General features: G+C 42.4%; 1 protein-coding gene across 1 annotated transcript; it reads right to left on the reverse strand.

The window, feature by feature from the left end:
- Window positions 1-142: 142 nt before the first annotated feature.
- On the reverse strand, window positions 143-18,128 carry LOC145406010 (uncharacterized). The gene is made up of 8 exons (XM_080277197.1): window positions 18,008-18,128; window positions 14,693-14,820; window positions 13,802-13,854; window positions 4,573-4,715; window positions 3,352-3,499; window positions 1,331-1,452; window positions 797-874; window positions 143-456 (listed from the first exon to the last, which is right to left on the reverse strand). The coding sequence occupies exons 1-8, from the start codon at window positions 18,126-18,128 to the stop codon at window positions 143-145; spliced, it is 1,107 nt and encodes a 368-aa protein (XP_080133323.1).
- Between the last annotated feature and the right edge of the window lie 3,277 nt (window positions 18,129-21,405).

Here is a 21,405-nt window from a genome sequence, read left to right on the forward strand (position 1 = left end):
ATGGCCTCTGAATGCTCCTGCTTTGACTTGTGGAAGAACTTGCCATGTGAGACAATGGATCAGGACAGGTATGGATAAGAGAGACGTGGACAGAAAAAGATTTGGAGACCCTGGTACAGATTGCAATAAACAGAATCAGGTACTAACTGGTGATGCGTGTGAAGACGAGAGGGAGAGTGGTGCCATCTTGGGTCTCTCTCGCACAATGGCCATCACTAAATGCTGCCACTCCCACCAGCACCCACCTACCCCCCTCCCGCACCACCAGAGGCCCCCCTAGCTCCCCCACACAGAAACTGGAGGTGCGAGGCTGGGCGGGGTGAGGCAGGGCGGGGCTGGGGTGAGACGGGGAGGGTTTAGGACGTGCACACAACCAGGCACCGGAGATGTGCACTCCTCGACCCGTGTACTCTCCTGCGCAGGCCGTCTGGGATACAGTCTGCAGCTCCACCTTGTCTGTCGAGTAGATTATTTGTTACGGTAGCATTATTATTCTTACCTGTTACCCACGTTCACATGAGATAAAGAGCTTCAAGGCAAGGCTCTCTGATCTCTTTCGGGACACAGTTGACCACCTAATAACTTCAATACTGAACATATATCGAAGTCAGGAATAATATAAGGAAGAGGTGGTGTGAGGTTCCCTATGCAGAGAGAGAGAGAGAGAGAGAGAGAGAGAGAGCAATACCTGTTCGCCCGACACCACTGAAGGAAGTCTGTAGGTCGGGGGAAAGAAAGGAGTCTTGTGTATGTGGTAGGCAGGCAGGGAGTACATCATCATCATCATCACCACCACCAGCACTCCTCTTCCTTCTGAATATTATAGCGTCTTTGAGGTGGACGAGAGCCAAGTTCGCCTCGGAATGGGAAATATCTGGTGAGTGAATAAGACAAGGCTATATTAACACCAAGCATACTACCCCATTTCTGTACTCTCTTCACCTTACCATTATTACTACTGCTACTACTACTACTACTACCATTATTATTATTATTATTATTATTATTATTATTATCGGTACCTAGCCTAAGACTTATATCTATACTCTCGTCACCTTAACTGGGTTCACATTTTACGATCTTTTGCAGATTGCTTCACATAACTCAGTGGCAGAAACAGACGATACTCCACGTCCTTTTCTATAGCACTTCTTCGTGACTAGCATCATAATCTAGCACTAATCCATTGTAACAAGTCAGCACTCGAGATGGAGAGATGGAATTTTAGACTAAGCTACAGTAAGAGAGAGAGAGAGAGAGAGAGAGAGAGAGAGAGAGAGAGAGAGAGAAAGAACCCTAAAACTCTCAGTGACATAGAACAGTACGTAACCTGAGACGTAGGCAGGGTGTATGAAGACCTTCCTAATGGCCAGTCTCGTACTCAGGGATTTTTCGTTGGCCACACCACGCCTCCTCACCAGGACCTCGTAGTTGTATTTATTGTATTTTATCCTGAAAAAAAAAAAAAAAAAAAAAAGGAAAGATAAAGAAAACAGTGGAGATACATTAACTCTTTTACGGTAGGAGAAACTCTAGTCTTCTAATTAAAGCCAGACGATTTTATTCAGCTGAGAGTGAACTGTAAAAGTCTGAAACTGAAATGTCTCTCCTGTCTCACCCCAAAAGTTTCCAGTAAGTTTAAAAAAGAAAAAAAAGTATTGCTCAAAATGTCTTGCTCAGTCCGGCGTAAAAAGTCTCGCCAAAAAGTTTCCAGTCTCAAAAGTATCTCAAAGTCTCGCTCAAAGTCTTGTTCAAAAAGTTTCCAGTAAGTCTCATAAAGTCTTGCTCAAAAAGTCTTCGTCAAAAAGTCTCACTCAAAAAGTCTCAAGTAAATCTTTAAAAATCTCGATCACGGTCATCGGTAAGTCTCAAATGGTCTCATTCAAAAAGTCTCTAGAGTCCCCAGGAAGTCTCATTGCCTCTCCAACAGCCTCCAGTAAGTCTCAGAAAGTCTCCAGTATGTCTCAAAAGGTCTAGCTCAAAGTCCATCTAAAGACTGACCCTAAAATGAAACAAAATCTTCTGTCCGTATCAAGACTGAAATTTAATATGGCGTCGTCGCACTGAAGGGGTTAAGTTTCTGCTGGACACTTCAGACTTCAATACTGGTTATGTAACTATACTCATTTTACTTTAACTTGGCCTAAAACTGCCATCTCTTCGCCTTCAGTGCTGAGTTGTAAAAATGGATTAACAGTAAAATATGATACCAGTTGCGAAATGAGTGCTGAGGAAAGGATGTAGAGCAGTTGTATTGTCTTTTCCTGCCACTGAGCTACGTGAAATAGGCTACAAAATAACAAAGCCTTGGTGAAGTTAAGGGAAAACAAAAAAAAGTATAGCCACGAGTAAGTAGAATGTGGGTAGTAATGACCGTAGATTTTTAAAAACTGGGTTTAGAAGAATTCTAAGCACCTTATCATCGGCAAACTTTTTTTCCTTTTCTTCCTTTTCTTTTCTTTGTTTCACTGTTTATTTCTTTTCATATTATACCTTAATGTTTTATCATATCTAATCTTTATCTGCTCATCGACACAGTTTGTATCAAATTATATATATACAAGAGGATAGGCAGTCGTAATATGCAAATCGCTGAAAAAAATTGTGTTACGAAGTGCCCAAAGGCAACGAGACGGGCTTGGTCTATATCCAAAATATATCTGATGGTGTCGTGATATCTAAACGAAGCTTAAGTTATTGAGTCATTTCAGTCTTGATTAATAGCACGAGAACTTACTGTTTACGAGTAAGTGAAATGTGGGTAACAGACACCGTAGACTGTATTATGTTCTCCGTGTTCTTAATTGAGAATCTGTAACACCCTTTCGTTTGCTATATTTTTTGCATAGCCTACTGCACTTTTTCTGCGTTATTTAGTCCTTTTTATCATCAACATAGCTTGCATTGAGAACATACACGAGGATATTGAGATGTGAAATGCAAAATAACTCGCTAAGGAAAGGATGCTAAGATGTCTCCCATAACGAAGAGAATACAGCTCAATCTAAGACCAAGAGTACATTTGATATATTCGCTGTATCTCTCTGTTCCTTCAGTTATTGACACCTTATGTGATCTGCTTGACCGTAAAATGCAAATGGTCACTACAAATGAAATCCGGAGTGCAAAGACCGAAGAATTTAACATAACATTGGAGGGGCAAGGCGCTGCTAGATACTGGGCACAATATCAACAGTTCGAGTATTTACACTAAGTCCTTGATATTTCATAATTTAGCATAGGATTTATGATTTTCTTAACACTTATGGATTGGATATTCACATTCATCTTCATCTGCGTTTCCCCGCCAAGAATATAAGCTACGTACTTCATTTAAGACTATAATCGTACCTGGAAGCACAAGAAGCTGAAGTTAGTAAGAAGCGCTCACTGACGACGGAGGCGCTACAGAAGGCGGATGTGGCGGTCTTGTTGGTGGGAACCAGGGCTGCCAACCACGCCGGTGGGCCCTCCCTCCCTCCCCCACCCTTACCACACGCTGCTTGGAGGGAAAGAAAGTAAAAAGTAAAGAATAAATGATAAGCATGGTGGAAGCACAAACCTGAGCGAAGATAAAATAACAGCAACAGGTATTTGGTGAAGAATACCGCGAGAAAGCTTAGGGTCATTTTATTGAAACTGAGTACGCGAAGGTGTTGGCAAGCTCCTAAATTTTACAGTCTTTTACCAACACCTGTTATTACGTCCGCCAACGAAGTTGGAAGAAACTATGTATTCACCTGCATCTGTCTGTCTGTCTGTCTTTCTTTCTGTCTGTTTGTAAATAAGATATCTAAAAAAAAGTTGTAATTGGATTGCAATATAATCTACGGGATAGGAAGGCAGTGGGTCAAGGAAGAGTTAATTAGATTTGGAAGTGGATCCTCATCCAGATGCAGGAGTAAATAGTACATTTTACTGGTGTCGGGGGAGGTATTCACTCTCCAATATTGTGTAACGAGGGCAGACGAAGACCGTAGGATTAATTACCTCCACCAACGACGAGGTAGGTTTATAAACAGTACATAACATCGGCGTTGGCGGAGGTATGTGCACTCTGAGTGCTTTCTAGTTTTAAATGTAATCAGCAACGATACAGTAAGAGCAGACAAATTCTAAAATCATCACATGCTTCAGAAATCATAGAAAAAACTGGGGGCTTCACTACATTATTGCGCTATTAGCGTTCACAATACGGCCAATATTTTCTACGGTTTGTGCAGGAAAGGGGAATCCTTCAATGGTGACACCCACAAACCGGAGAATGGTGCTGCTCGGTTTTAAGAAAGTCTCGCAGTCCCCTCCTCATCCCCCGACATGAGGATGATGAACTCCAAACGAAGGACAGATCTGAACTACAGTCTATTGGGTTCACGCCCAGATGAGAAAGGGGCTGAAATTACTACTACTAATACAACTACTACTACTACTACTGCTGCTGCTGCTGCTGCTGCTGCTATCGCTAAACTGAATACTACTACTGTAATGTTAATAATAATAATAATAATGATAATAATAATAATAATAATAATAATAATAATAATAATAATAATAATGATAATAATAACTTACCGCAGTTTTGTGTGTTGGCGTTGGTAGCCGTAAGGGTGCAGTGGAAGCCGAAATAGTTATCCTTGCCGTTACTGTGGAAGGCGACGTGGAACCAGGAGATGTTGGAAACAGTGATAGCGCTGGGGATGCTGTGGCCACAGAATCTGAAAATTATAAGTGTATTAATATACCGAGACGGAAGAACAGTAAAGGAGCATCATGAGCCAGTGATATAAGAGTGACTAAGACAGTTAAACATTTAAGTGTTCCAATGCCATTTGCAGTTTGAAGAACAGACTTGTGACAACGTTAGCGTTGGGCGTACTCCTATAAAGAACAGACAGCTAAATGATGAAGGCGGCAGATATAGAGACTAAAGGATTATGAAATGTGGCTCTGGGGGCATGTGTTTAGGATTAACTGAGTGGATAGAGTTCCACATGGGGAAGCACTGAGGAGAGTGGCAGAAAGATCACCTATCACTACCATCCGCAAAAGATGACTAGGTCATGCTTTGCACTGTGAATGTCTTTTAAGGGCGGTGACTGAAGGAAGACTATCAAGGAACCTTGGAAGAGGAAGGGGTAGGAAAGAAATATAGAACATCAGCAACGGCAAACCTTATATAGATCACAAAAGGTTATAAAACATCCGATTTAAATGGAGGAACTTAAAACTGCTTTCCGTCAGCTAACAATAATGATTTTACTCTAACTAGACCTTAAATTGCCATCTCTCGATGTTGGATGCTGGGTTGTAAAAAGAGGTAACCCTAGAACATGATGGTAGCCACGAAGAGGAACTATGAAAAGGATGTGGAGCAGCAGTAATGTCTTGTTCTACCTGTCACGAATCAATTCGCGACATTTCCTTTTTGTGAGAAGCCACGAACTATTAGTGGAAAACTCACTGTGTATCGCTCAGTTAACCGTTTCTCTCTCCATTCCGGGGTATACTTTTCAAATAATTCGTCACCGTTTTCAAAAAGTGACCGATTTAATGCACGTCACTAAGTGCGCTACTGAGCGATACAATTATTTCTTTATCGTTTGCCTCTGCTTCATTCAACCGTTAGCCACGCCTTCTTCCGGTGGCCTGTGCGTACTGCTTATGCATTATTTGAATTCAGTTTAGTGTTTGCTGTGACGGAGACAGGACCTGTGCAGCAGTGCGAGAGGTCAGCTAGTACCCAAACTCCACTTACAGTTTCTCCAAGCTCCCACCTTTAGTTCTCCAGCTTTGGGTGATACACCGCATTCATTGACTAGTATTTCCTTTGTGTATTTGGTAGTCTTAAGAGTTTAGTTAAGGTGTTTTTCCTAGGCGTAAGTATTTAGCTTTTGTGTGAGTGAGCGAGTGCGTCTCATTTAATTGATTTGAAATGTAACGTTAAATTTATTCTTTTGTGATTAATAAATTTAACAGTTCTATTTCTTGAGCTTAATGTAGAGTAAAAATCTTGTTTCATTTCTCCATAATTAAGCTTATTTTCCATACAGCTCTAGCTTGCATAAACGTTTGCTTTCATAACTGGTACTTAGACCAGTCTTGTTGTATTAACTTAAAATCCGTTGTGCCAGGAGTTAATGCATCAGCAAGAACCTGATGTTATTATTATTAGTATTAGTTATTTATTGTCAGGGGTGATGTAACTTTCTCCAGAGGCTAACAGTACAGTAATTCAGCAATTGTGAGTAATTAGTCTCTGCTGTGTACTGTTGAGGAAGTTTATAAATTCTCGTTCTCAGAGAATCGTGCTAAGCCAGCGTAAAGTAATCGTTGCTTGATGTAGCAAGACAACCATTGTCTCTGCTCTTCAATATTATTATCAAATTAAATAATATTTAACCATTTATATCAAAATTACAGATCTATTTTAAAAACCCCGTGACAATTGGCGACCTCATTCCAGGATATTAACTCCTAGCTATAAAGCTATTCACGAGATAGTGCTCACTCATTCATATTTAGGTATTTATCATTAAAGTTTATAGGCACAAGCTTACTGGTGTTTACCCTTAATTTAGCAAGTGAATTTTGCTTTATTAATCAATAGAGTACTTAACTCTAGTTTATTCTTGGTAACGCCAGACAATTTTATTCGCTTCTGGGAAGTCGGCGTACCCATTGTGTTTATTATTGAGTCTTCCCAGTCATTTACATTTTTGATTTATTCTTTGCCAGTTAACTGGATAAGACTGGTCACCACTAGCTTGTGTCTGTACTCTTTACTTGTGTTTATTAGTATTCGTCGCTAAGCAGTCAGTACTCAATTTCGGTTACTTAGTAAACTGAGCTAGCATCATGGCTACAGCTGTATATGTACAGGAAGCCAAAGATATTGGTCTCACAGACCCAGAGAAAATACAGAGTTACGTTCTCTCACGGTTCAATTACGAGCAAGAACGTGAGAAAGATGCTCGTGAAGAGCGTAGGATTCAGCGCGAATGCGAGCGAGAACAGCGCGAACACGAGCAGAAACAACGCGAGCTCGAGTTAGAAAAAGAGCGAGAACAGCGCGAACACGAGCAGAAACAACGCGAGCTCGAGTTAGAAAAAGAGCGAGAACAGCGCGAATACGAGCGTGAACAACGAGACAAAGAACGAGAACATGAACTTGAAGTGCTGAAGCTCAAGCGAGATTCCTTGGCTTCAGACACGTCTGGTGCAGTTGGTCAAAGCTCCACGAGCGTTCTCCCTGCACATGTCCTGGCGACCCCACGCATCAAGCTTCCTTCATACAAGGAAAGCGAGCGAATCGAGCCGTACATAGCTCGTTTTGAGGACATGGCAGACTTATATCAACTGGATGAGGCAGCTAAGCGGCTTCAGTTTCTTAGCCTATTTGAGGGCCCTGCCCTCGATATTCTCCACAGAATTCGTGGAGACAATCTCACATATGAGATGATGAAAGCTGCACTCATTAAGGCGTATGGTCTCACAGTAGACGACGCCAAAGTTCAGTTCATGCGAGCTCGTCTCCAAGACAAGGAGACAGCTGTTCAGTTCCTTGATCGTCTCACAGCTTACTTAAATGAGTGGATGGAGAAAGATGAAACTCCTTCCACGCGTGAGGGGATAATTGACCTTATGCTGCGTACACAGCTAGAGAGGTCGTGGCCTGCTGAGCTCATAGCACAGCTTAAGATCTGCCAGGTGAAAGATGCCAGCCAAATGGCAGAGAAGGCTGACGCATTCTTTACTGCATACGGGTATCAAGCTCGTAAGCAAAACACCTGGAGCAGAAAAGATACTGCCAAGTCTGGGAAGCCGTCTCAGACTGAATCCCAGCACCAAGGCCGTTCTCAGAATAATGGCCAAGGTCCAAAACCGCAGTGGAAGGACCAGGGGCAAAACACTCAGAAACCTGAGTGGAAGCGGTACAACAAGCACCCCAACCAGCAGCAGTTTCCCAAGCATCAGCAGCAATACAAGGACAAGCCACGTAACCCTCAGTCAGGTCAATTAGTGTATCGGAGGCAGGAGGCAAATGCAGCCTTTATTCCACAAGTACCCGGAGGTGCCATCTCTACCAGTACAGGTACTGCCCAACACTTTACAAGTCCCCCTCCGACCATGAACTCTCCTCAGACACCTAGTTCCCAGGGTGCCACGTTTGCTGCATCAGTTGTTCCGCAGTTTCATGAATGACTGGCTGCTACCTCCTCAGACCCTTCCACCAGCAACACTGCCTTTCTTGTTCAGCCAGGGTCTGTGGGAGGTGTTTCTGTAAATGTCCTGAGGGACAATGGTTCCTCAGGTTGCTCTGTTAAGCAGAGTTTAGTTCGGCCTGATGAGTATACAGGTCGACAGATCCAAGTTAGACTTATTGATGGATCAGTGAGATTGTTCCCTGAGGCACGTATCCAGGTGGCGTCTCCATTTTTCACTGGCTTGACAGCTGCAGTTGTCATGCCAGAACCTTTATTTGACCTCATCTTAGGCAACATACCTGGCATCAAAAATAGTTGTGCCGTAGATGTTGCTACTCAGACTTCGGCTGCTGCGATAACACGAGCCATGGCCAAGGCTCCAAATCGCGTCACTCCGTTGACCGTCGCAACGCCACAAGATCTGATTCGTAGTCAAGATGTTGTCCAAGAGCAACAGACTGACTCGACACTTGCCTCAGTGCGCAAGAAGCTGGAGGGTAAAGTGATCAAGTATTCACGGGGAGGACAAGCCAGGTTCCTTCGTAAGCGAGGACGGCTGTACCGTGAGTCACAGACACCCCAGGGTGAGGTTCGACTGCAGTTTGTCGTTCCTGCAAAGTATCGCCGAGCAGTGTTTGAATTAGGTCACTGTTCAGCGATGGGAGGTCACATGGGTCAAAAGAAGACCTCTGACCGCATCCATGCTGACTTTTTCTGGCCAGGAATGGGACGGGAAATAACGAGGCTCGTACGTTCCTGTGATGTGTGTCAGCGTACCACTGACCGGGGACGTGTCCGTCCTGCGCCATTGAAGCCAATGCCCATAATCTCTGAACCGTTCGAGAGAGTAGCAGTTGACATAGTTGGGCCAATCTGTCCTAGGGCTAGTGATGGATCAAAGTATATCCTCACTATAGTTGATTTCAGCACACGGTGGCCTGAAGCCGTGGCCCTTAAGAATATAGAGGCCGTCACTGTTGCTGAGGCATTAATTGAAGTGTTCTGTCGTGTAGGTATCCCTAAGGAGGTCTTAAGCGACCGGGGTTCGCAGTTCACTTCGGCAATGATGAACGAAACGTTCAGGTTGCTGTCCATCCGAGGCTTACGAACTACGCCGTATCATCCCATGTGTAACGGGTTGTGTGAGAGGTTCAATGGAACTCTCAAGAAGATGTTGAGGCGCATGACTGCCGAACAGCCAAAGGAATGGCCGCGGTTCATTGCTCCTCTTCTATTTGCTTATCGAGAAGCCCCACAGCATTCATTGAAATTCTCACCCTTTGAACTGGTGTATGGGAGGTCGGTCCGGGGGCCCACTTCAAGTCCTTCGTGAGTTATGGGACGATGAAGAACCCGACCCTGAAGTCAAGACCACCTACACCTACGTCCTTGATTTGGCTGACCGCCTCCAGTCGACGTGCGAGTTAGCTAAGGAAGAACTGATCAAGGCGCGTGAAGTTCAAAAGGCTTATTACGATAAGAAGGCAAAGCTTCGGAAGTTTAGTCCAGGCGATAAATGCTTGGTATTACTCCCCACTGCCCAGAACAAGTTGTTGGCGCAGTGGAAGGGTCCATTCAATGTAGTAGAGCGCATTTCAGACCTCAACTACATAATACAGATGGGGAATCTTCGTAAAAGGTTCCACATTAACATGTTGAAGGCTTATCATGAGTCAGACCCCAAGGAGACTGGCCTACGAGTAACTGATGATAGTGACCAGCCACTGGAAGAAACCGGGGCAGCTGCGGTGATACCAGCTGATGACCATGATGACGAGCCCTTAACCGCTCAGTCCCATCAGGAAGAGACTGTCGGAGATGTTTCACTTAACCCTAACTTAGCAGTAGGGGACCAGAATGCCTTATGGTCACTGCTCTGTCAGTATGCTGATGTCTTTTCAGACCAACCTAGACTTGCAAAGGTTGCGTGTCATAAAATTGAGTTGACCAGCAATGCTCCTATAAAGGTTAAGCCATATCCGATTCCCATGCGACTACAGGGTGCAGTAGATAAGGAAATTGCTGACATGGAGACCGCAGGCATTATCGAAAAGTCCTCATCTCCTTACTGTAGTCCGATGGTAGTAGTCCGCAAGAAAGATGGTGGAGTCAGGATTTGTGGCGACTATAGAAGGCTCAATGCAATCACCAAAGTGGATGCTGAGCCAATGGGTGACCATATTGCCATCTTCTCCAAGCTGGCAGGGTCACGATATTTCACGAAGCTTGACCTAGCGAAGGGATTCTTCCAGATTCCCCTTCATCCTGAGAGTCGTCAGTTCACTGCCTTTGCTACTCCTAGGGGTTGTACCAGTATAAAGTCCTCCCATTCGGACTTACCAATTTCCCCAGCAGTATTCAATCGTGCCATGAGACAAGTGCTCCATGGTATTGTAGGAGTAGAGATGTTCGTTGACGATGTCCTCGTTCATTCCGCCACATTGGAGGAGCACCTCAGACTCATGGAAATTGTCTTCAGTAGACTCCAGAGTTTCAACATGACTGTGAAGCCTAGCAAATGCAAGATTGCTCACAGTGAGGTGGAGTTCCTTGGTCATATTGTTGGCAACAATCACTGCAGGTGTCAGGGTGACAAGATCAGGAAGGTTAAAGAAGCCCCGAGACCCGTGACCAAGAAACAGGTTAGGGCATTTCTTGGCCTAGTGGGATATTATAGAGTTTATTCCCAACTTTGCTCTCATTGCCCAACCGTTGTACGAAGTGCTACGGAAATATGCTCCAAACACCATTGAATGGGGAGAAGCACAAGAGAGATCTTTTGCCACCCTCAAGAATATGTTGTGCAAGGAGCCCATTTTGCAGTTGCCTGATTCCAGTAAACCTTTCATACTGCGCACTGATGCTTCACAAGATGGAGTAGGTGCTGTATTGATGCAGGAATCGGAAGGTGGAATCTTCCCAGTGGCATACCACAGCCGTAGGCTAAAACCTGCCGAGAGGAATTACAGTACTGTTGAGAAGGAACTCTTGGCTGTGGTTGATGGTGTTAAAAAATATTATTATTATTTATTTGGGGCATCATTTGTTCTGGAAACTGACCATATGCCACTCACTAGTCTTAGCACGACCAAGACGGCTAATGCAAGATTGACACGCTGGACACTGTATTTACAGCAGTTTAACCTTGTTGTGAGATACATCAAGGGAAGTGATAACGTAGGTGCAGACCTGATGTCTCGCCTACTAACTGCTGACTAACATGGGCAGTTGTTGTATGCTGGGTTCCGTGATAGGCATCCTCAGAGATTTGAGTAATCCAAGGACTAGCCTGGTTCCCAGTCAAAAGTGTAGACCTGACGTCTCACTTGTTGGCCCCACAGGACACAGTATGTCCAGGGCCTGTACAATATAGTATTGTAGGTTAAGGGGGAAGTTGAGAGGCGACTCGAGGCTATGGAAGACCCGAGTTTGCACAAGGATTCTCAGCTTCCCAGTACTAATATATGTACCGTAGGTTAAAGGGGAAGTTGAGAGGCGACTTGAGGCTATGGAAGACCCAAGTTTGCACAGGATTCTCAGCTTTCCAATACTAATATAAGTATCGTAGGTTAAGGGGGAAGTTCGAGAGAGAACTCCGCAGAGGCGACTTGAGGCTATGGAAGACCCAAGTTTGCACAAGGATTCTCAGCTTTCCGGTACTAATATAAGTATTGTATTGTAGGTTAAGGGGGAAGTGAGAACTCTGCAGAGGCGACTTGAGGCTATGGAAGACCCAAGTTTGCACAAGGATTCTCAGCTTCCCGATATTAATATAAGTACTGTAGGTTAAGGCACAGGTTGAGGACCCGTGTGCGGTTCGAGGCTATGGAAGACCCGAGTTTGCACAGGGATTCTCAACTTGCCGACCATAATCGTGTGCTATAATTAATGGCGACCTCGAGTGTACTTTTCATAGCATGTACTGACTGCTAGCCAGAGAGAGTAATTGTAACATAATAAGAATTTTGTCTCATTGACACTTTTGATGCTCCACCTTAATTGGTTTTGCAGGTTCAGCAATGGGTGTAGCAGTTTTGCTGTGCGGGCCAGCTGATCGTCTGCCGCACGCTGCCGCCTCTTCTCCTCTGCCTTCGACGTCGCCATATTATTTACTGTGTCATTTTACACGTAGGTACAGTTACACTACAACTGTCACACCTACACCGCGTATTACATACACCACGCTACACAACAATTAGTTGTCAGTGTAAATGTAGCGAATTTTCGCTCAGTTTGACCTGAGTACAGGATTTTCACCGTCGTCACGGAGTTTTTCCCTCAAGCTTGCTTCTATTAACGTAAATACGAGGTTTTTTCGCTCACTGGCGACTGCGATTTTCTCCTGTAGCAGGATAGCACACACACCACAGTGTGAATCTTGTGTGACTGAGTTAGGATTTATATATATATATATTGAAATCTTTCTTCTGAAGGAAGAAAGATTTAATTTTCATGGGGCGTAATGTCACGAATCAATTCGCGACATTTCCTTTTTGTGAGAAGCCACGAACTATTAGTGGAAAACTCACTGTGTATCGCTCAGTTAACCGTTTCTCTCTCCATTCCGGGGTATACTTTTCAAATAATTCGTCACCGTTTTCAAAAAGTGACCGATTTAATGCACGTCACTAAGTGCGCTACTGAGCGATACAATTATTTCTTTATCGTTTGCCTCTGCTTCATTCAACCGTTAGCCACGCCTTCTTCCGTGGCCTGTGCGTACTGCTTATGCATTATTTGAATTCAGTTTAGTGTTTGCTGTGACGGAGACAGGACCTGTGCAGCAGTGCGAGAGGTCAGCTAGTACCCAAACTCCACTTACAGTTTCTCCAAGCTCCCACCTTTAGTTCTCCAGCTTTGGGTGATACACCGCATTCATTGACTAGTATTTCCTTTGTGTATTTGGTAGTCTTAAGAGTTTAGTTAAGGTGTTTTTCCTAGGCGTAAGTATTTAGCTTTTGTGTGAGTGAGCGAGTGCGTCTCATTTAATTGATTTGAAATGTAACGTTAAATTTATTCTTTTGTGATTAATAAATTTAACAGTTCTATTTCTTGAGCTTAATGTAGAGTAAAAATCTTGTTTCATTTCTCCATAATTAAGCTTATTTTCCATACAGCTCCTAGCTTGCATAAACGTTTGCTTTCATAACTGGTACTTAGACCAGTCTTGTTGTATTAACTTAAAATCCGTTGTGCCAGGAGTTAATGCATCAGCAAGAACCTGATGTTATTATTATTAGTATTAGTTATTTATTGTCAGGGGTGATGTAACTTTCTCCAGAGGCTAACAGTACAGTAATTCAGCAATTGTGAGTAATTAGTCTCTGCTGTGTACTGTTGAGGAAGTTTATAAATTCTCGTTCTCAGAGAATCGTGCTAAGCCAGCGTAAAGTAATCGTTGCTTGATGTAGCAAGACAACCATTGTCTCTGCTCTTCAATATTATTATCAAATTAAATAATATTTAACCATTTATATCAAAATTACAGATCTATTTTAAAAACCCCGTGACACTACCACCGAGCTACGTGAAATAAGCTGCAAATGAACGTAAATGAAGGCCAACTTAAGGTGCATGAACTATAACTGAGGACATACCTGTGTTTCTGAACTGCGAGGTAATCAGGACAAGTACCGTCTGGTCTGGGCGGCTGCAGGTCAAATCGGTCACACACCAATGTCAGCACCACCTCTCTGCTGCTCACCTGTAATATTTCTCCCTGTATTATTATTATTATTATTATTTTTTTTTTTTGTGCAAGAAAGAAGGACCTAAAGGCCAGGAGCCCGCAAAATTGTTCCCTCCAAGAAAAAACAAAAACAAGATAACAGAGAGCCAAACTCAGGATCTTTTCATTTCTGTGGTATTACTAGACTTTATATAATACAATTAGATTTCTCTATAATACTACTAGGTCTCTGAACATTACTAAGCCTTTCTGTAATATTGCTAATCGTCTGTACAATATTACTAGACCTCTGTATAACGCTACTAGATCTCTGTACATTATTAAGCCTCTCTATAATATAACTAGTCCTCTTTATCACTCGACATCTCTATAGTTCTACTAGATCTATGCATAATACTAGTCAGCAATAATATTACCAGTCCTCTCTGCGATATTACTAGACTTATTATATCTCTCCATAATTCTATTGGATCTCTTTATAACACTACTCCACTAGAATTATAATACCAGCCTCTTGATAACAGCACTACACTTCGACAGTACTGGTAGACCATGGCATTACTAAAACTTTCTAAATTACTTTAACCTAGGCTGAACATAATCGTCAGACGGCAGCAGGTATAAAAGTGATATTTGTCGTTCTAGTAGTAGTAGTAGTAGTAGTAGTAGTAATCCCAGGCTCATCCGGATGTGTGTAGTAGTAGTAATCCCAGGCTCATCCGGATGTGTGTGTGTGTGTGTGTGTGTGTGTGTGTGTGTGTGTGTGTGTGTGTGTGTGTGTGTGTGTGTTGGTACTCACGCTGAAGTCCCATCGACATGAGGTGTGGTAGTCATAGGCAGCGGGGTAGTGGGGGGAGGACAGCGTGAAGGAGGACCCGCCACCCACCTCAACCACGTCACCCTTCCCACGGCATTCACGAGGCAGCCCTAGGAAACCAAGGTAAATAAAAAAATGCAATTAAATACATAAAGACAAATGAAAATATATGCAAATAAATGAATGAAAAAACTAACAAAAAAAAGATAAATAAAGAAACAACTAGCCTAATTAATGAATAAAGTAATAAGGAACACATACTTACCCGTTGCTGTAGACAGATTGGACGTTTTCTTTCGGGTTTAGGCTGATTTAGATTATGTTGATAAAACGATATAATTAGCACTATGCAAATAAACTGCTAAAGAAAACGAGTTACGAAGCCTACGTCGCCTACAACACAGTCTATAGCAGGATAGCAAAAAGTTTAGAGATCAAAATTAAGCTTTTTAGTTAACTTTATTAGTCTGGCGTTAGATAAAATCCTCGTAAAATAAAAATAACCAGAATGAATGTTCACGTTATTTTCTATCTTCATTATTTTTGTCATTCATTAACCATGTTCTCGAGATCTACTTACCCCTTCTACATAAAAATCGTTCCTTTAGTAGTAGTAACAGCTGCAGTATACAGTAGAATCTTATATAGCACATGTTAGCATCTATTTCCCAGTGGCAGCCTAAGAAGGTAAGATTATGAGGAAGAACACAATACTCACTCTTCCTAACACGACGAAACCAGCCCACCGCCACAACTATCTGCAAGATAACAAAAATTAGTCTCTCTCTCTCTCTCTCTCTCTCTCTGACTCTGGGACACTGAAGACAGCTTAAAGATTAGGTAAGTGGCACTACTTTAAATAATGTTGGGGTACGTGACAACAATGGAAATAATGTTAGGGTTTGAGGCAAGAAGAAGTTAAATACCCATGTGTCTCAAATAAAACAAAAGCACGTGGTTGGGTGGTTGGGAGTAACACGTATGAATGACATTAAACTTTCATTCGGCTGTCTTTTAAATTACACGAATACTTTTAATTTTACTCATACGTGAAGATTTAATTTCATTCAAATTACCTTCAGCTTCACTCTTGTAAGTTTCGACCACGTACTCTTTATTTATTATTCCGAAGCACTGACACAGACATTCTTCTTAACACATATCCCAACATTATCTATAATTATGTCACATGCCTCAGCATAATCCTGTGTATATACCACATTCCCCAACAACATATACGGTGTGCCACATATCCCAGCAATATTTACAGTGTGTCACATACCACAACATTATCTACAGTGTGCCACAGACCTCAACATTAACTAGTGTGCCACATACCCCAACATTATCTACAATGTTGCCACATATCCAACATTATCTCGTGTACCACATATCCCAACATTATCTACAGTGTGCCACATACCCCAGCATTATTTAGTGTTGTCACATATCCAACATCTATTGTGTCACATACCCTAACATTGTCTATAATGCTGCCACACACACCAGCATTATTTAGTGCTGTCACATAAGCCGATATTATCTAAAATGTGCCCCATATTCCGACAGTATCTAGTGTTTGCACATATCCTAAAATTATCAAAATGGTGCTACGTACCCCAAAGTTATTAATAATGTTGTCATGCACCCCAGTATTGTCAATTATGGTCACACCACCTTGAACAGAATGTAACGTCTTTGTAATCTGTATATCTATGAAGTACTTTTTGCTCCTCCTCTCTCGCCATCCCCCACCCCCGAAAGCATTGGTAGACTATAGTTAACGTTTACACTTTTATATTTTCAACTTTAAGAATATGGACATATGTCCTGGGTTCTTATCATGTACTCGTGCTTATATTCACATACAAAATGACTGTTTACACTTGTATTAAACCGTACCATGAACACACTTCACAACAATAAGTTGCAGTGAATCACAGCGTGGAAAATAAAACAAAACAAAAAGGCTCCTCGTGATATGGTGACGTGTCAATAAAAAAAAAAAAAAGAAGAAGAAAAAAAAAAGGTTATGTGGTATTTCAAATAATCAAGAGCTTCTGAACCTAACCTGAATGGCGATGAAAAGGAAGAGGGCAACGCGGCACAGCAACATGTTAGTGGCGGTGGTGGAGTAAGACGGCGCCACCTGCCTGCCTTCACTCACTCCCTACCCAGCCCGCATCATCCCGCCCTCCTGCCCTCCTTCACTAACACACGTTATATGCGGGTACTACTAAAGTGACCTACATACTTATTACCTTGCTGAAGGGTAGTCGAGTTCCCTAATAATTAATTCCCAGCCTTGGGACTGGGTTATCTTTCACTTCTTTCTCCAGCAATTACATTACCTCCATATTTGTTCAGACTTGCTTCGAATAATCGATAGATGTTTGGAGCCTTACGATAATGATCCATGTCCTTGATGGGAATCCCCAGAAATAACTGACTAACTCCTATTTCAGTTACATGATGTAATGCAGCACTACCGTCAGAAAAAGATGAGAAAAGGCAAAAGTATGAGTAATGAAAGACATGCAGAAATAAGTGTTGGGTGATGAGTTCTTTGCCACTTCCCAACATCATTCTTGCCTACATTTCTCACACTCTTACAGCGAGCAAAAATCTCAGTTCTTTGATCTCACTGAGGGTAAGAATCGATGGAAGGAAGGAATAGTGATGGAGAACTAGCACCAAACCATACATTTGCTAGATGGCACTAAAGCTGGCGTTGGAGTGGTTTTGGCAATTAAATATCTTGGTGATGAAACGTTTGATAAGACACAGGGAGGAAGAAAAGGCCAGTGTTGGTGGAAGGTCCTTAAACAATTCATGTATCCAAATGTCCAACCTGATAGGAGCAGGGGGAAATAAAGGCCGTAAGAAACAAGGAAATAACAAGAAGAGAGTTGGGACAGAAGAGAAGAGCACAGAAAGGAGAGAAAAATTGGAGACAAAAACACCCCTTTCAGTCGTCTTACGACAAGCAGGGATTGTGGGGAAGTATTCTTCCCCCTCTCCTCCCTAAGGGGGACGAATCAAAGAGGAAAAAGAAAAGCCTCTTGTACAATTTTCTACTCGCATGTCTCAGAAAATACGTAGCTCCTTGCAACACGAGTATTGGAGTCGCCATACATCTCTGTACCAGTGTAATGACTGCTAGTTTCGAGACCCCTACTCTTGACCATATTGGTCACATTTTAAGATATGAAAGGAATGCATGGTTCCTCTTTGAGGAGGAAAGTAGGCCTATTGTTCTCTCCCCAGTCAGTACTGACTAAGGTTTAATCGACTTACATGAGCACAATAAAAGTACTCTAACTGCCTGTGATTGTGCATGGGTGATCATATGAGGATCTGGTGTTCCCTCGATGGGGACGGGGGCTTCAAAGGCATCAACTCCATACACATCAAACATTACCGCTTGTATAGCCAGCATTTTAGTGAGACTGAACACTGGCTCGGTGGAGGGTGGAGAGACAATTTGTGTCCCTAAACAGTTCAAGGCTGAGCCACCTTGACCAGGGTTGCCTCCTCCAGACCAAGATCTGCTTTTGCAGCTTTTGTATTATGAGTGTTTCACTATTGAGAAAAGTGGGTTGTTGGTGGCAAGGAGGCTGCAGGATTTAACATGGTGTATTATCAGCATTATAAACCTTCTGACCTTTTCCTTTAGCTAAATATGCGGTGAGGAATTTATCATGAAAGTAGGATGATTCTAAAAGTCAACAATCTTTCCGCAATTTGTGATGTCACTCACACGTGTGGCCTGACTGAGGTGGAGGGGGTGTGGCGGAGGTACGACAGTAGAAGCCGTGTGGTTGAATCTCAAACACATACACACTAGTTATCTATAGCCCGACGCCCTAATCCCGCAAAGGGTGGCCGCAGACAAAAAGCCTCCAAGTCTCTCTGTCACCCACCATTTGACTACCCTCCCCCCAACTCACCCCCCCCTCCCTCATGTACCTCTCAACTCCATCCCTCCACCTCATCCTCGGTCTACCCCTCCCTCTCCCTCCCTCCACCTCACCTACATACACCCTCTTAGTCAGTCTTTCATTTTCCATTCTCTCCACATGTCCAAACCACCTCAGTGTATTTCTCCTAATCTTCTCAACCACATCCACATCCACCCCACAACGTTCCTTCACTTCTTCATTCGTCAACCTGTCTCTCCATGTTACTCCACACGCTCCTCTCAAGTAACTCATTTCCACTGCTCTCACTCTTGACTTGTTCCCCTTTTGCAAGGTCCACGCCTCGCTTCCACGCGTCAGGGTAGGGATCACAATACTATCATGCAGTGACTTCTTAACTTCCATACTCACCTCCCTATTTCTCATCACTGCTTTCAGTGAACCAACAACCTTCCTTCCCTGCTGTACCTTTTCACGCACTTCATTCCCCAAAGTTCCATCCTTACTCATCACACTACCCAAGTACTTGAATGCACTCACACACTCCATTTCCTCACCATCCAACCTCACTGTACATTCTGTGACTTCATTCCTCTCAAACACCATAACTTTACTTTTGTTTACATTAACTTTCAGATTCCTCCTCCTACACGCTGTCCCAAATTCATTCACCAAACCTTGCACCTCCCATTCATCTTCACTCAGCAATACTGTATCATCAGCAAACAGCAACACCGGAAGCTTCCAAATCTCACCGTCATTCATTAGAGCCACCCCCACATCCACTGCCCTACTCTGCATCTCCTTTACAACCCCATCCATGTATACTGTATATTAAACAGCCATGGTGACATCACACAACCCTGTTTCAGTCCCACAATGAGATAAAAAAAAATTCACTCAGCTCACCATCCACTCGCACCGTAGCCAGTGGCGTCACCAGGGGTTAGATTTTGGGGGGGCTGTAGCCCTGGTGTATGTAGAAGGGGGGGGGGTGAGCGAAGCGAGCCTATGCAGCTGGGGGGCGGAAAATTTTTCGGAAATTGAGCAGCTTTAGGGGCATTTTTGAGGTCTATAGATGAAGAAAAAGTAAAATAAGGTCTCACAGGCTATTAATAAGAAACTTATAGGACACATGAATATTGATGGGCCTAATACCAGGCATCAGTAAGCCTTATGATTATAACGTGTACAAGGTAATTGTATAAAACTTTTTTGTAGATAATAGTTTTTCTTCAATTGCTAGTAGTATGTGGTATCATAACGGTTTCTTAGTCTTACCATATTAAATTTGATAATTCAAAGAAGCTCTTTATTCAATGTATATATACAGATATAATTGCCAAGATTTATCTTCCATTACCGGTACTGTGATGGGAAAACAAAGCCATTCACAAAAAAACAAAAATTATAAAATATTATTCTAAAACAAGTAACTCCAATTCATAAAGCAATTACATTATAAAACCATTTTGATAAAACAAAATTACAAAAAAAAAAATTGTATTCTATAAAAACTGATATCCTCCCATACAGTGACATAATGCAATGCGGATGTTTTGTTTTGTTTTTCATTTATTTCACAGTATTACTTATCAGTGAATGTAAACTAAAATTGCAGTTCATTGCAGAGAGAGAGTTTTAGCCTACTTTCCCACTCTGTACGTTTAGGACAATATATTTGCAACAGTGAGAAATAGCCTAGGCCTAGCCAATTTAAAAATAAATCAATATAAAAAAATCCTGGCCTAAGCTTCATAAAATGACTACTGAAATAGTTTGATATAGGGCTACTTACACATGTCTGAATGGGTTCAGCTTTGGGGTTATCTGGGGTTGCTTCTGGCACCTCATTCCCAGTAACAGCCACTTTTTCTTGGCACTCATCTGAGTCATCTTTGGGGGTGCGGATGCGAAAGAATTTCCTTATGTCACCCTGTCTCTGAGGATTTTTAGATGACCTTATCATCACTTAAGTGGCTGCTGGCTGATATCCGCAAATGTATTATTGTAGAATAGCCTATAAAAGGGAAATGACACTCAGTTCTGACAGTCGAGTGTCGACTGAACCAAGTACTGCTGACTCTTTGTATAGAGTATAGGCTAGATCTCATATCTGTGGCTAGCAATATACCGGAACGTAGTAACGTCTATACAGCCATTGAAACCAATACATTCAAATAAAACCGAAAACAACACAGGATTTAATCACAGTTCACAGACACTTCTCAATGTAAACTAACATTCAGAGTTCCGATACTCTGAACATTCGAATTTGTGAAAAATTGCACAGATCAGATATTTTAGACTGCATAATCCAATTTTAAAGCTCCGTGATTAATATATACCATATTATATATTGTAAATATATAATAAATCTGATAAATGTAATACATTCTTGCATTCTTTGTGCAATAAATACATTTCAAAGAAAACCAAGCTTGGAAAAAGTATATAGGAAACTAATATAACTATTATGATTTGAGTCATAGGTTTACGTAAATTGTGAATAACGAATCACATTATATAGCTATAAATGATATTGTATTAAACTAATATGGATGCACGAATAAAAGTGGATTGGCTTTAGGGGGTTGGGGGAAAGCTAGGTGGGTCAATGCCGAGCTGCAAGCATCCTATGTAAGCTGGTGATTTTTTATTATTATTATTTTGGGGGGCTGCAATTTTGGGGGGGCTGAGTCCTTGATTTGGGGGGGCTTAGCCCCCCCCTGGGGACGCCACTGACCGTAGCCCTAGCTCCTTCGTACATACTCT

Source organism: Coenobita brevimanus, chromosome 69 (assembly GCF_032717465.1).
Source record: "Coenobita brevimanus isolate Jiangsu-jjx chromosome 69, ASM3271746v2, whole genome shotgun sequence".
In the NCBI taxonomy this organism is placed as follows: domain Eukaryota; kingdom Metazoa; phylum Arthropoda; class Malacostraca; order Decapoda; family Coenobitidae; genus Coenobita; species Coenobita brevimanus.

What these genes read in the sequence shown, in the direction of transcription:
- LOC145406010 (XM_080277197.1), bottom strand. Translation starts at nt 18,128, where the DNA reads ATGTTTGATGTGTATGGAGTTGATGCCTTTGAAGCCCCCGTCCCCATC. An exon ending in TCAGCTTCTTGTGCTTCCAG is followed by an intron (nt 1,453 to 3,351) that starts GTACGATTATAG and finishes TTTTTTTTTCAG; the next exon opens with GATAAAATACAATAAATACA. An exon ending in CAGAAGGAAGAGGAGTGCTG is followed by an intron (nt 457 to 796) that starts GTGGTGGTGATG and finishes TCTACTCGACAG; the next exon opens with ACAAGGTGGAGCTGCAGACT.